Source organism: Cyprinus carpio, chromosome A25 (assembly GCF_018340385.1).
Source record: "Cyprinus carpio isolate SPL01 chromosome A25, ASM1834038v1, whole genome shotgun sequence".
NCBI lineage: Eukaryota > Metazoa > Chordata > Actinopteri > Cypriniformes > Cyprinidae > Cyprinus > Cyprinus carpio.
In genome coordinates this window covers 19,342,131-19,355,349 of record NC_056596.1, presented here as the reverse complement: position 1 = coordinate 19,355,349, position 13,219 = coordinate 19,342,131, and the positions used below count along the sequence as shown (strand labels likewise).

General features: G+C 36.4%; 1 protein-coding gene across 3 annotated transcripts in view; it reads left to right on the top strand.

Moving 5' to 3' along the window:
• Positions 1-13,219, top strand: part of LOC109053807 (INSC spindle orientation adaptor protein) — an 81,322-nt gene that overhangs the window by 31,289 nt on the left and 36,814 nt on the right. For 2 of the 3 annotated variants that reach the window (XM_042715816.1, XM_042715819.1), the window contains exons 3-6: positions 5,385-5,745; positions 10,407-10,459; positions 10,569-10,692; positions 11,399-11,512. In XM_042715816.1, the coding sequence (XP_042571750.1) occupies positions 5,385-5,745; positions 10,407-10,459; positions 10,569-10,692; positions 11,399-11,512 (652 nt within the window). The remainder of the gene's footprint in view (positions 1-5,384; positions 5,746-10,406; positions 10,460-10,568; positions 10,693-11,398; positions 11,513-13,219) is intronic. The other variant, XM_042715818.1, reaches the window with a different exon arrangement.

The window sequence follows — 13,219 nt, the reverse complement described above, 5'->3', positions numbered from 1 at the left end:
CACACACATACACATACATAAGATTTACCTGTGATATAACAGCACGCCTGCAAAGAGCGTCAGATATGATGTCATCACAGTGTTTTAGCTCGTTTAATCTGTGATGTCACTCAAAAAGAGGCCAAAAAACTCAGAATATGATTGTGTCAATATGTTAATGACAAACAGGAAACACTGTGAGTCAGAATAACTTCAGGACATGCATGAATAATACAGGAGCTTCACTGACAGCTAATCCAAAAGCATCTTCCATTTGACCAACAAGTGAAGAAATTGACATGAAGATTCAGACTTTTCTCCATATGCATCATCTCTGAGTAAAAAATTCCATTTTTATTCTGAAAGATGATCCATTTCAAATGGTAAACAAAGACACAATGTCTGACAAGAGCAGATGAATTATTGATGTCTTTGGGGAAGAAACGCATGCTTTAAGCGGCCAGGATGTGGAGGTTGTAGGTGTATTGTGACATAATGTTGTTGTTTTTTTATTCAAGGATAAGAGAAAATATAGGGAAATATTCAGTTCAACATATTTGTAGTGCATTTTTTCCCAATGCACATCTTAGAGTAAGTATAGTCAAAGTCCCTTTAAGACAAGTCATGTCACTCGGTGGCCATCTTTGAAACGCCTCTCGGGCATCCAAGTGCAACTCCTATCTCTTTGAATGGGGAAACATCAAATTCTACAAAACTGTTCACTAGGCTTGCGAATAAATTTTATATTTGAAATAACCAAAGAAATCTGATAAGTGTCATAAATGTTGTTTATTTTGCCCAAATAAGGTTATGAAAAGCTTATTATTCATGCTAGATCAGCCAGTGCGCATGTGCAGTCCTGAGCCAACGTCTCAGAATGCTGACTGTTTCTATAGCAACCGGGACGCTTCTAACAGCAACTCCAGTGACACGATTAGCGATTTTACCAATTAGTGATTGGCTCCTTCATTCAGAAGGTGGGGCTTCCTGCGTTTGAGCGGCCATATTGTGAGTTGCATTTTTCCCCATTCAAAACTATACGAGTGACATGTCTTGGGTATTCTATAGTCTTTGGTATAGTGTCTTATGCCTGAAGGAGGATGCTAAAGGTGACGTGGCATATGAAGAAGCAGTCACACTTTATTTTAAGGTCCACTTCTCACTATTAACTACGACTTTTGCCTCAATAAACTCCTAATTACTGCTTAATAATAGTAGGGTAGTTGTTAAGTTAAGGTATTGGGTAGGATTAAAAATGTATAATATGTAGAATATGTTAATGTAGAATATGTGCTTTATAAGTAATAATAAACAGCCAATTTGCTAGTAATATGCAAGCTAGGCTAGTTAATAGTGAGAACTGGTCCCTATACTTAAGTGTTACCAAAGAAGCAGTGTTTTAAAAATCCCCTACTTTAAACTAGTCAAGTCAAATCATCTTTATTTATATAGCGCTTTATACAATACAGATTGTGTGAAAGCAGCTTTACAGTACTTTAACTGTAAAATATAAAAGACAGCTTCCAGAATCACAATCATCTTCCATAATTTCTTTGGTGATTATAAAATGTTTCATTATACTAGAAGCTGCTATTTTGAGAGAAAGTGTGTGATGTGTCCTCTGAACGTATTTTTTTTTTTTTTTTTTTTTTTTGGTTGTTGGTCTGATTATCTAGAGGCATCATGACTGCCAATGTGTCTTCTGTTCTCTGAGTTGTGTTTACTCTGTAAATGACTCCTAGCGGAGTGCAGTGAATGATTCTGACCTCACTGTACACGGGGATAAAAGCGTAGCACTTTCTGACCCATCAATGGGAGGAAATGTAAATATTTGTGCTGGAGAACAGCTTTTCCTCCACATTCATTCAAATAAACCCATTATCATGATGATCCATTCACAAGAGGCCTTTCTCACAGAAATTGTTTGTTCTGGTTGATACTTTGTTCAAAATGGCCAGCTGTAACACACTGTAATAATGTTACAGTGATTTTTAAAAATTTCTGCCCTGAAACAATAATAATTTTGTCTATATAATTAGACGTTTTAAAGATATTCCACTTTATAACTTGTGTAGCATGAAAATATATATATCACATATATATCTGACTTTTTCACATAATAAAAGTATGGATGTGGTATAAGTGTAAATGCACACTGTTTTTGTTTTTTGGTGTTGCTTTTGCACATAGTGCCTGAAAAATCTGTGGGTCGACGCATTGACATTAGTTTCCTGTTCCACGTGTTCACTATGTGACACTCATTAGATCACACTGCCAAAGAGTAGGTGGAGAAGGGCTGCTCTGGGAGACCGCTGTTTGTTAGTTTATACTGAGGGACATTATTGTTAAATGTGCAACAGAACCAACACTATCGTTAATTAGACCCCAATTGTTAAAAATATATATATATATTGCTTGTTTAAAATGGTAGTATCTGCTGTGCCATTATCTGCAATATTTTTTTGTTTTGTTTTAACATTTATCTAATTATATTGTTTAAATACTATTTTCTTCTTTGCAAATCATTTAAGTTCTATTAGTGTTCTTCCCCAAATGCTTAAATTTACAACACCTTTTTTTTTTCTTTCTTTTTTTTTTTGATTTAATAATATTTTATGTTTGGAAATCTATTAAACTCTTGCCTGCAATCATTCCTGACCTCTGGATTGACCTCAGGTTTATAATGAAGCAGAATCAGGGGCATAGCAACCATTATAACTGGGGGATGTGTGTGTGCATCCCCACACTTTTTCTGATTTAATCATTACCATGCTCTACTGCAGGGCTGTCCAAACTCAGTCCTGGAGGGCTGGTGTCCTGCAGAGTTTAGCTCCAACCCTAATTAAACACACCTGAAGAAGTTGATCAAGCTCTTACTAGGCATAGGAACTTCCAGTCAGGTGTGTTGAGGCAAGTTGGAGCTAAACTCTGCAGGACACCAGCCCTCCAGGACCAAGTAGACCCCGCTCTTCCCCCTTTCTTTAATCAGTTCTTCTACCTATAGTTACATCCAGTGGTCGAATTGTTAAAAAAACATTCGGGGGGAGGTGTGGTCAATTTTATTTATTTATTTATTTTTATTTTTTTGTGGTGGTGGGGGTTTCCCGTAGCTAATTTTACACAATGATTACAAAATGTGTCTAAAAGGGTTTTTAATTAATGAAAAATTTTCCTTATTTAACAAACTATTATTTTTAAGCTTTTTTTTCCTTCTGGGGCACGAAATGGAGGAATTAGGGTGAATACAAATTTAAATTAAACAATATTTTGCTGAATGTGTTTTTGTGCTGGCACTTCGACTGGTTTAGGATCTTAGTAGGTGGCAGCAAATCCCTGTTTTAATAAATGATTTATTGAATCATTCAAATCAGACAATTCGTTCAAAACAGCTGATTAAATTAGAAATGAAACAAGTGAATGGACCGTTGAATCACTGGCTCACATGAATCGTTCAAAAACAGATTCATTTAAGGAATGAAACACCAGGTTGCTCTAAAATTGTTGTATTAAAGTATTATTATATTTATGTGCTAATATTCAGAAATGTACATTTTGTGTGCAATGAATATAAAAACATAAAAACTCATACATGGGTATTTCTTCTTTCATTGCTTGAATTATAAGGGCATTCTTACTGCATTCTAATCAGCTTTATCACGCAGTGAATGCTTCTGGACTCTTAAGATGTGTTTTTGTTTGTTTTTTTGCAAAGTCGGTGACACTCGTCAGCTCTCCTATCATCTCTCAGTCCCACACAGTCACAAATACAGCACAATGACATTATGTCAGGTGAATGTCTTTCAATTCTAATCAAGGAAAAATCATACTTTCTGTTGTTTTCTTTTAAAATAACTTCAAAAGTTGTGCTTGACTATTTTGCACGAAAATGGATGGAATGATGGAAACATGCTTCAGCTTGTGCGCAGCTTGTTTCAGTAATGTTACAGAGTTCTAAGCATAAGTAGAGAATTTTAACATTTAATTTGCACAATAAATTTTACATAATACACAACATTATTAATCTACAGGGGATGGTTAGAGGAATGGTGGTTTCACAGGGGGATGCTTTTTGCCTGCATCCCCCCTCAATTTGAGCCCTGGTTACATCCACATGCAAGTACAATAAAAAGAATATAGATGTAAAATGACTAAATTGAATATCCTTGTTTCTCACAAATGCTTAGCCTGATGCCTCTAATCAGTAAGTTATTAAACACATGAGTGTGTTTTGTGAAGCTCCTCATATGTTTGCATTGAAAGGCTTTCTAAATTCAGCATTAGATCATTGGAAAAATGTGCCTCTACCTAAATGTTTGTAAAACTCCATACCCATGCACAAAACATGCACATACAGTTAACCTCAGTTTCTACTGAAATAAACACTAGTGTAAACATCAAAAATTCGTATTCCTTTTCACACAAGTGATTACAGAGCAAGATTATCAATAAATAGAGACATATTTCATGTGGTTGTTTCTTTTCACAATTCTATAATGCCATTTCACATTTTCACATTTCACATCATGCTTGCATCACATAACCAGCTCCATATGTCTGGTTTTTCTGACATAGTAAACTTGTCCTGTAGCTGTCACACTCCGGTGCACTCAAAACACAGATGATGAAGGTAAAATTATTTTTAATATCCACACAGAAGGTAACTCCACAAGAGGCAGGCTTAGCACACAGTAAGACAGACAAGATCTGACAAACACTACATGAACAGACTGGAACTTAAATACACAGGCAAATTGAGATAATATCCTATACACAGGTGAACAGAATTAACTAATCAGACACAAGTGAAAACTAGGTCAAGGGAAACATGAGGAAAGAAAACAAACTAAAAGGCCAAGATAATTACAGTAGCTCACCTGGTACTGCATTACACTGTATAGAGCACAAGAGCTCAAGACTTGTAGGAGCACGTTAAAATGGCATAGCTGCTTCAGTGAAAGCATTTTAATCCATTTGCTTTTGTTAACAGTGTCAGTTAGGTTTAGTGTAGGTGCTATGTATTATGCATTAAATCATAAACCATTCTGAGCTGCCATGGGATGTACAAAAACTAACGTAATAAAACATTGTCAGATTCACTTTCTTCTCTTTCAGATAAAACTCAATGTGCTTTTGACTCAGAAAGTGTGGTGATCATGCATGCAAAAAGTAAAGTAATACCATTTTGCAGAAATGCCATAGGCACTTTTTTTTTCTTTTTTTTTAACTTATACTTACATATATGCCCAAAGGCTTGCTAGGGTCCCACCTGTAATTTTTGATTGAAGACTATGGTATCTCAGCAAATCTGAGCAAAGTTCGAGACCTCAGTTGTAAAGCTTGAATCATTTACAAGCTCATGGATGTACAGAAATGTACATGATCTGACGTTGTGCATGTCTGTGCAGCAGGATGCATGCCATACAGGTGGACTCGGTACAGCGCTGGATGGAAGACTTACGGCACATGACAGAGGTGGAGTGCATGTGCGTTCTGCAGTCTAAACCCATCGGCGTGGATGAAGATGCTCCAGGTGAGCTCATCGTATCCGGGGCAGGTGCCATTGGTCAGCACGTCACTCGTGATAACTTGCAGACACTGCTGAAGAGGGCGCTGGTGGTCAGCACGGAGCTGGGGAAGATGTTCCAGCGGCTGGAGAAAGGCCGCTGGCAGCGGGTCCACAGCACAGCCGTCAGGGTCAACTGTCACGTGCGCTCGCTCATCCAAGAGTACAGCACGGCCAGAAACGCACCACCAGAAATGCAAAAGGTACGAAAGGACACATTCAGAAATAAACAACAGATGTGTCTTCAGCATGTGCAATTACATTTTGTAACATAAACGTTTTAATCACATATAGCAAACATATTTTATTGATGATATAATTGGTTACACTGGAGTATCAGTAGACTAATAGAATAGGGTTAGGTTAAGTAGAATTTGTTGACATACTTGCAAAGTTACTTGTAGTCAGTAGAATGTCTGTTGTGGACCATCAGAATAAAGTGTCGGCAGATATTAAGCAAACAGTCTACTAGTACTGTAATGACTGTTAGTTAACATGTACAATAATTGCAAAGTTACTACGTATCCACCTTGCAGTTTAATAAATGGGATCGGTTTAGTGGGTTGGTGAAAAATAACTTTTCTGGTTATAGTCAAATAAATTGCAAGGGTATGGAAGCATTTAGGATTCATAACTGCTTGACCATTATTAATGATGTCACTATTACTGTTACTCATGACCAGTGTTGTGCAGTAACGCATTACTTAGTAACACGTTACTGTAATTTAATTTCTTTTTTAGTAACGGAGTAATTTAACGCGTTATAATTTTCAAAATAGTAATTAGTAGGGCTGTGAATCTTTGGGTAGACAGCGATTCGATTCGATTTACGATTCATAGGTTTTTGATTTGATTCAAGAATGATTTTTGCAAATTTAGAACAATTCGACTCAATTCACAATTAAATTAAATTCAATTCGATTATAACGATTAGATTCTGCAGTCTTAAAGTGCATTCACAGGATTATTTAAATGTTTCCCCTAAATTCTTTAAATGCTTAGTCAGGAGGCAAATTATACAGCAGCCTTTATGGTTACAGAACCAAAGGTTAGCCTAAAGAAAAAAAAAAACACTTTTGTCCATTGTTAGATGCTAGTTTAATGATGCTATGGCATGACATGGCATACGTAAAAAAATATGTATGCCAAGATTTTAAAAAAGAGCTTTCAAAGTATTATGCATAGATCAAGAAATCAATACACTGCTGGACAATAAACAATCATATGAAATCAGAATAAGGTAGAAATACACTTTATAGTTTCTGTACTGTAATAAATTATATGTCAATTAGCACTGCATCATTCATAAATGTTATTTATTTATTGTGTTTTTTTTTTCTTAACGTTTCATCCGTTCATTCTGCTTTTTATTCAGCTTAGCTGCAGATACAGCCTGGCACATCTATGAGCGCGAGATCACTTCTCTTTCAATGCGAAAAAAGTAAAACTATTTCACTTTAGCATTACTGGCCACAAGTAGGCTACTAAGGAAAGATCACACATCAGCTGCTCAAAAAATGTGTCAGTGAGACGAACGGAGCACGAGCGCAACCTGTGACACTCACAGGCGGTAAACAGTGGAGCGCGTGAAGGAGAGATGCAAGGCACGAACACTCTTCAAGTTCTCCATTAATTCGTGGTTGTAGTAATTTAATGTTTATATATTTTGAAAGCATTGAATCGCAATAGAAATCGCGATTCATTCGATTCTTAGCGTTTTAAATCGATTACTGTCCGAAATCGGAAATTCACTATTCAAATCTCCTCGAATCTCCGCTAACCTCCACAGACTTCATTTAAACCGAGCGCCAGAGCTCAATGAAATAGAAGCGCAATAACTCTGACTAAAATATACATTTTCTGAGTACATTTACATTTGTAGTTGGACAATAAATGTGGCATATGTAGAATTTTAAACCTACAAGTATGTGTATTTGTATGATAGCACTAACTGTAAAGTGTAATGGGGTAATCAAAATAGCCTTTTTACTCAATTAGTCTGTGCTTTTTATTATTTTCATTTTTAGTTTAGTAACTTTAACTTCTGCTTTAAAAAAAAAATATTTATATATATTTTGTTTTTAGATTGCAATGTTACAATGTTACAATGTAATGTGATTTTTGCACATAATATATTCCTACATGCTTACATTCACTTTATTTGTTTAATCCAAATACAAAATATCGGTATATAGGCTACCATATACAGCAAATCAGCCAAAAAAATATAGAGATATGAATTTTTGCTCATATCACCCAGCCCTATACAGAAGTGGACTGGAGTTTTTTATTTATTTATTTTTTAAATAGCATAAAAAAAAACTAATTAGCAAAAATGAACTAAACAGTTACGGTAAATGGTTAAAAAACAATAAACGGTAAACGGTAAAACTGTAAACTGTAAACTGTAAACGGTAAAACTGTAAACTGTTTACCCCCACTCCACCCCCCGCCTGCCACACTGATGATAGTCAAAAAAATGTTCCAAGGTTGGCAGGTCTGTAATTATCATTGGTTTCTAAGAGTATTTAAGTTCATGCTTGTTGCTCTTTCAGTTTGTGGGGTACTTTTATGTCTACACATTGGTTGTTTCTGTTCATCATTGGTTTTGAATTATCTTGTGGATTTATTAAAGATTGTTTGGATTCATTGTATCTTCCTTGTAATTTCTGAACTATGCAACCAGAACTGTGACTCTAATAGTAGCGTTCTCTATTCTATTTCTATTTCAATTCTATCTACTTGTTTTCTTTTATATATTATAAAAAAGCTTGACCCTCTAGCACTATCTATTCTATTTCTATCCTATCTACTTAAAAATCAGAAATGACTCTCTAACACTAGTGTTCTCTATTCTATCTACTTGTTTTTTTAATTATTATTATTATTTATAAAAAAAAAAAACTTGATCTGCCAACTGTCATGCCCAAGGACTGTTCTGTGTGTGTTTTCCCTTGTGTGTGACATGTCCATATTTGTTTTTTCTAGCTCCTGTCCCCATTGTATGTTCATTGTTTCTAGGTGTGTCTTAATAGTTCATCCTCCTCACCTGTCTGCCCCTCGTTATCTGCCCTATTCGAGTTCTAGCCTGTTCCATTCTCTCTTGTCCGCTTTTATACATCAGCTCTGTGCTATGTGTGTATCTCCTGGCTACACTGTGTGTTCCCCGTGTTGGAATATTAAAAACAGTTTTTTGGTGTTAACTTCTCACCTCCTCATTCCTTGCTCAAATACAGTAGGCGATTTTGACAGAATATTGGACCTAAAAAGAGAAGGATGAGAGCAGCTGATTACAGGCTGTGGCATTTGCAGCAGGGCTGTCAGAGGTTGGAGCGATATGTGGAGGAATTCCTCGAGCTTGCTAACTGGATGAGCTGGTACGACGCCACTCTGGGCGTTTGTTTCCAGCTAGGGCTCGACAAGACTATCCACTGCGATCTTCCCATGTGTGATTTTCCCTTGATTGAGCTGGTTAATCTCATCCTTTATTTAAATGGTTCCGATTTCGAAGTAGAAGAAATAAAGGAAAATTCAAAGTCTCTTTGTCCAGGCCCCTCTGGAGTTCGCCGCATCTCCCCAGTTCACCCCACGCCACATACAACCCCAACGGCTCCAACTAACTGCCCAACCCCAGGTATCCCTGAGTCCTCCAAAGCTCCTCCCTCATCCTCAGCCCAGAACCTCCTGCCGTTCCGAAGTTAGGCCCGCCAGCCACTCCGAAGTCAAGCCGTCGGCCGGTTCATTCCAATGCCCTCAGCTGATCCTTAACTCCAAATCAAGGGAGAAATCTAAGTAGGAAGTGTTGGCTCCAGCCCCTGAGCCCGATCCAGGGCTCCAGTTCCCACGTTTAGCCCTAAGATGGCTCCAGTTCCCACTTCCAGCTCAGTGATGGCTCCAGTTCCCACGTCCAGCCCAAAGAGGGCCCCAGGTACCATATCCAGTCCAGTGAGGGCCAATGTTCCCACATCCCTCAGCCTCAGAAGCCGATATTCTCCCCAAGGATTTGGGGAGGCGTCCTCCTTGGAGGCGTCCTGTCCTGTCCAAGCCTGTCCTGAAGGACCTCCAAGGCACCCACCTTCCCACCCCTCGAGGGGGGTGTGATGTCACACCCAAGGACTGCTCTGTGTGTGTTTTCTGTCATGTGTGACATGTCCATATTTGTTTTTCCAGCTCCTGTAACCATTGTGTGTTCATTGTTTCCAGGTCTTATTAGTTCATCCTCCTCACCTGTGTGCCGCTTGTTATCTGCCCTATTTGAGTTCTACCCTGTTCTATGTTCTATTTTACCTTGTCCGGTATACATCAACTCCTTGCTACGTGTGTGTCTCCTGGCTACCCTGTGTGTTCCCATGTGTTGGAATATTAAAGACTGTTTCTTAGTGTTAACTCCTTGTCTCCTGGTTTCTCTTTTCAGCACAGTAGGCGATTGTGACACCAACAGAGTTCTCTATTCATTTTTTTTTATTCTTCTTGTTTTCTTTTAATTTATTATAAAAATAATAATAATAATAATAACTTGATCCTCTAACACTAGCTCTCTTTATTCTATTTCTATTCTATCTACCTTTCATTCTTTTTATTTATAAAAAAAAAAAAAACTTGCTTCTGCGATAAACTAACTGGGACTTGTCACAACACTTTCATATTCTTGTTGCTCTTTGTTGGTTTGATTTTTTTCTGTTGTCCTCATTTGTAAATTGCTTTGTGTAAAAGTGTCTACTAAATGATGTAAATGTGAATGTAAGATTATTCTCAAAAAACTGTGGAACTGTGTAGTTTATATTCACACCTTGTAAAACGTTATTTTATTTTAAAGTATTTTAAAGTACTGACTTTTGATTTTTGTGCTCATCTCTCATGGCAGTATGAGAAATCACTGCTGGAGAAGTGCATGGAGCTGAATGTCATTACTGAGAGGTGAAGAACTCAACACACCGTCTCACAGCATCTTACACCTATTTTCATTATCTTGAAGTTCTCATGGTGAAGATCAGATCACATATAACTGACAGTGTTTACCCCTCAGGTGTCTTCATACTGAGGATGAATACTTCCTCAAATCCATGAAGGAGGCCATTCACGAGATCCTTACTGATGTCAGTGACTCCTTTAGCCATATGATTGACATGGCTCTGGCCAATGAGATACAGGTGAGTGTAGGCTTATATGATGCTAAGATGTTGCTTAAATAGATCTTCATATACAGTAGGTCTATAAATAGGTCTTCGCTGATCATTAGATTTATTGAATTTTAATTGGCTTTAGTTAGTATTCATGAATTATTCCTAAACAATAACAAGTCAATTTTAACGTTGCAGTTAAAATTGCAGTTTTAATGTTATGAAATTTAACAGACAGCCTAATTTTACTCACTGCTACAATGTGAAATTTATTGCTGTGATAAACTGGTCAGATTACAACAAAGATTTTACAACCACAACAAAAATCTGTTCAATATTATTTTGTTAAGTATAATAAAGGCAAAATAGTCTTCTATAAATTAGATTCAAAGGAATTTGATAAAAATGTTTTAATGTGACACTAAGAAAATATAGTTGACAGTTATTTTATTGTTTGTTTATTCACACTAACATTTTGAAATATAAAACCTTGATGTCATTATTATTAGTAGTAGTAGCAGAAAAGCCATTTTATAGTTTTGAAGTCTATTTTGTTGTCAATTTTTTAATGTTAATAGATAAAGATGTCTGAATCTACATTTTACTGATGGCAGTTAGAATATATCACATAAGTTTGCATTACAATTATATTGAAACATTAAGTGAAATCTGGTCTACAGAAATATAACTTGAAACCCGACAATCATTAGTGACATTTAATTCTCTTTTTTCACAGATTTTGATTTGTCAGATTGAGGATTCTGATAATGTTTTTGCCATCAGTACTGCCATCAGTAACTTGCTGTCTCTAACTCAGGATGGGCCACAGCTCTGCAGCATCATCGCTAAGGTAGGAGAACACACACACACACACACACACACTCACTCACTCACTCACTCACTCACCCACTTACTTACTTGTTTTTATGTCATTAGAATGACTATCCATAGGCATAATGATTTTATTCTGAAATAATAATATTTACTATCCCCTAACCCTGCATTTTTACATTTCACATGGCCCTGCTGTGGTCATGTGATCAGCTACTTCTGGAATCTCTCATCTTATATAATGGTTTCGCTCCAGTGCATTTGTTCAAATTTAGTTTCTGTTTCACCAAATTTGCAATAAAATGCAAATTTGTTCCAGCTCAGACAGATTAGATGGAGATCATATGTGGTTTATACCGCACATTTGTTTCAGATGGATTCATTTCAGGGTACTAACTCTGTTTTCCAAGTCATTTCAATAGTTTTTTTTTTTTTTTTTTTTTTTTTTTTTTTTTTTTTTATATTAATTTCTATTATATCTTTGTGGTATATATATAATATATATATATTCTATATATATATATATATATATATATTTTTCTATACCCACTGTATGTGTGATATATATATAGTGGTGTATATATATATATATATTATATATATATATATATATATATATATACACACATTCCTTCTATCCTGACAAATGCTCCAGCACCTGCTGCAGAGAAACACCCCCAATACAGGATATTACCACCTCCATGCTTTACTGTTGGAATGCTGTTATTTAGATGGTGAGCTGGATTGGATTTCCACCAGACATATCGTATGGTGCTAAGGCCAAATAATTAAATTTTAGTCTCATCTGCCTCAGATTTTTCAAGGTGCATTTTGGCAAAGCTCAGTCGTGACTGCATATGGCCGTTCTCTTGCAACCCTCCTGTAACAAAGTTTGTAGATTGGTAAGGAGGAGGCGGGAACCTGCAAACATTTAAACATAAAACATTAAATAATAAATAAACAAACATAAAACAAAATTAAAAGCGGCAGCCCCTCATGGACGGCTGCCACATAAAACATAAAACAACAACAACACAAACCTTTTATCCCTCCGGAGCTCCTCCGTGGGACTCAAGACTGGTGAGTGGCACAGATGTTGCTCATCATCATTTACTGCCACGGCTCTCGGACCCGCTTGGTTCTCAACCAGCTGAGAGGTTCTCACTCGTGGTGCCATGCAATGGTACTGGACATCTTTGGTGGATGACCCAACACTCCTCTGCCTCCTTGCGGACAGTGATGGATCCTCCAGTTGAAGGCAGGTTGGACTGCGACTGCAGTGCATTGTCATATGGACTACTTTTGGTACTGCTTTTGACATTTTTGTGATAAATAAATAATTGTGATTGCACTTACCTTTCTGTCATGTTTTTCTTTTTACTGTATGTATATTTAATAAATGGTTATGGGTTAGGTTTAGTGGTAGGGGTGATATTAGTGACTCAAAATACCTTTAATGCTATATTTTTACTAAAATGGTCCTTTCCCTCTATATTTAACCTTTTATATCTTTTTATATTCGCTATAAAATGGATAGGGTTTAAGTTTAAGGGTAGGTTAAGGAGTCTAAAAATCTAAATTGCTAATATGATAAAAATGCGTTGATACAAATATAATGATATAAAAATCTTTTTAGCTCTAAATACATAGAAATAAATGCTGTAATACATCCAAATTGTAAGTTTCAGCATCAATTTAAATATATAAAAAGTTATGTTTTGTGCTT